At 39.5% G+C, this 1897-nt stretch overlaps 1 protein-coding gene across 1 annotated transcript in view; it reads right to left on the reverse strand.

The window, feature by feature from the left end:
* GRM8 (glutamate receptor, metabotropic 8) overlaps positions 1-1897 on the reverse strand; it is a 1194828-nt gene that overhangs the window by 501676 nt on the left and 691255 nt on the right. The window contains exon 8 of the mRNA XM_006859342.1: positions 451-486. Within this exon, the coding sequence (XP_006859404.1) occupies positions 451-486 (36 nt within the window). The remainder of the gene's footprint in view (positions 1-450; positions 487-1897) is intronic.

The raw sequence follows: 1897 nt of genomic DNA on the forward strand, positions 1-1897 counted from the left end.
ACCCTCGGAAACCCTGTACAGGGTCGCTATGGGTCCGAACCGACTCAACGGCACTTAACAACAACATATATTCTGGCATCAGGATTAGAGGAAGACTCATTAACAACCTGTGATATGCAGATAATACAACCTTGCTTGCTTAAAGTGAAGAGGACTTAAAACATTTACTGATGAAGATCAAAGAGCACAGCCTTAGGTATGGACTACATCTCAATGTAAAGAAAACAAAAATCCTCACCATTGGACCAATAAGCAACATTCTTAACAATGGAGAAAAGATTGAAGTTGTCAAGGACTTCATTCTTTTGGATCAACTATCAACACTCATGGAAGCAGCAGCCAAGAAATCAAATGACGTATTGCATTAGGCAAATCTGCTACACAAGATCTTTTTAAAATGTGAAAGAGCAAAGATGTCAGTGTGAGGACTAAGGTGCACCTGACCCAAACCATGGTACTTTCAGTAACCTCAGATGCATGCAAAAGCTGAACAGTAAATAAGGAAGATTATAGAAGAATTGATGCATTTGAGTTATGGTATTGGAAGAGAATATTGAAAGTGCCATGGGCTGCCAAAAGAACCAACATATCCGCATTGGAAGAAGTGCAGCCAGAGTGCTTCTTGGAGGCCAAGATGGCCAAACTTTGTCTCTCATACTTCGGACATATTGTCAGCAGGGACTAGTAGCTGGAGAAGGATATCATGTTTGGTAAGGTGGAGGGTCAGAGAAAAAGAGGAAGACCCCCCAACGACATGGATTGGCCAAGTAGCAGCATTGGTGGACTCAAGTGTGGCAGCAATAGTGAGATTGGCCCAGGGTCGGGCAGTGTTTTGTTCTGCTGTGCATAAGGTCGCTATGAGTTGGTACCAACTCGATGGTACCTAACAACAACAACCTCTCTACCACAGCATAACTTTCTAATAATACAGCCCCTAACTTTCTAGTATTTTAAAATGCTTAAAACATCCAGTTCTGGAAAATAAAGTCATTTTTCTGATTTAAAACAAAAATAGACTTTGATATAAGTTATCAAGTGCTTCTTTATATCCCAACCATAGTATATAGGCAGCCCCCTGGTTATGAATGAAATTGACTCCTAACTCTGTCTTTAAGTCAGAGTTGTAGGTAAGTTAGAACTGGTACATGTCATTTTTATTTAGCCTTACTTTTATTCAAGAAAAGACTCTCAAAGGCTTTTCACAGATTTAAAAGCTGCACATGCAGCTAGTGAAGGTGATTGTGATGAAGAATTTGTGAGCAGGAGCCGGGGCAATCATTTCAAAGTGAGGGCACATTTACATAACATGAAAGGATAACTCTGAGTTAAGCCAGACATTAATAACCTAGAGAGCTACTGTAGTCACCATACAAACTCCTTCAATGACTGAGAGAAACAAGATTAGCTGAACTTCGTAACACTTTTGGACAATGTTTACCACCTATCAATACGACAACTTACTGTGACTTACACTTAATTCTTTCACCCTTTTTGCATCGCCTATTAGCCAGGAAAGATACAAGCTGCTTCTTCATGCCCTCTTTTGTCTTCTTCACGAGTGGGGTCTGCTCTGCAGAATTTTTACATCCTGTTCTTCCCTGAGACATAATTTGAACCACAGAACACTCTTCCACATCTGCAACAATTCTCTTGTGCCTTCTTTTCCCTCACAGAAATGCAGGCAAGTTGGAATTATCTATTTGCACATGATCATGTTGCTTTGTGAAGTTTCCCGTGACAGTTTTCTCGTCAGCTTGCTTTCACATCTTTACTTATTTGTAATTTTTTTTCCTTCTTGTGATAAAAATTATTCTCTCCTTCCACTTCATTTCTGATCAATACTTTAAAAAATAAAGCAACAGTTTCCTTGGTAACAGCTATACACCCAATGCAATAT

This window comes from Chrysochloris asiatica, unplaced genomic scaffold, assembly GCF_000296735.1.
Source record: "Chrysochloris asiatica unplaced genomic scaffold, ChrAsi1.0 scaffold00032, whole genome shotgun sequence".
Classification (NCBI taxonomy): domain Eukaryota; kingdom Metazoa; phylum Chordata; class Mammalia; order Afrosoricida; family Chrysochloridae; genus Chrysochloris; species Chrysochloris asiatica.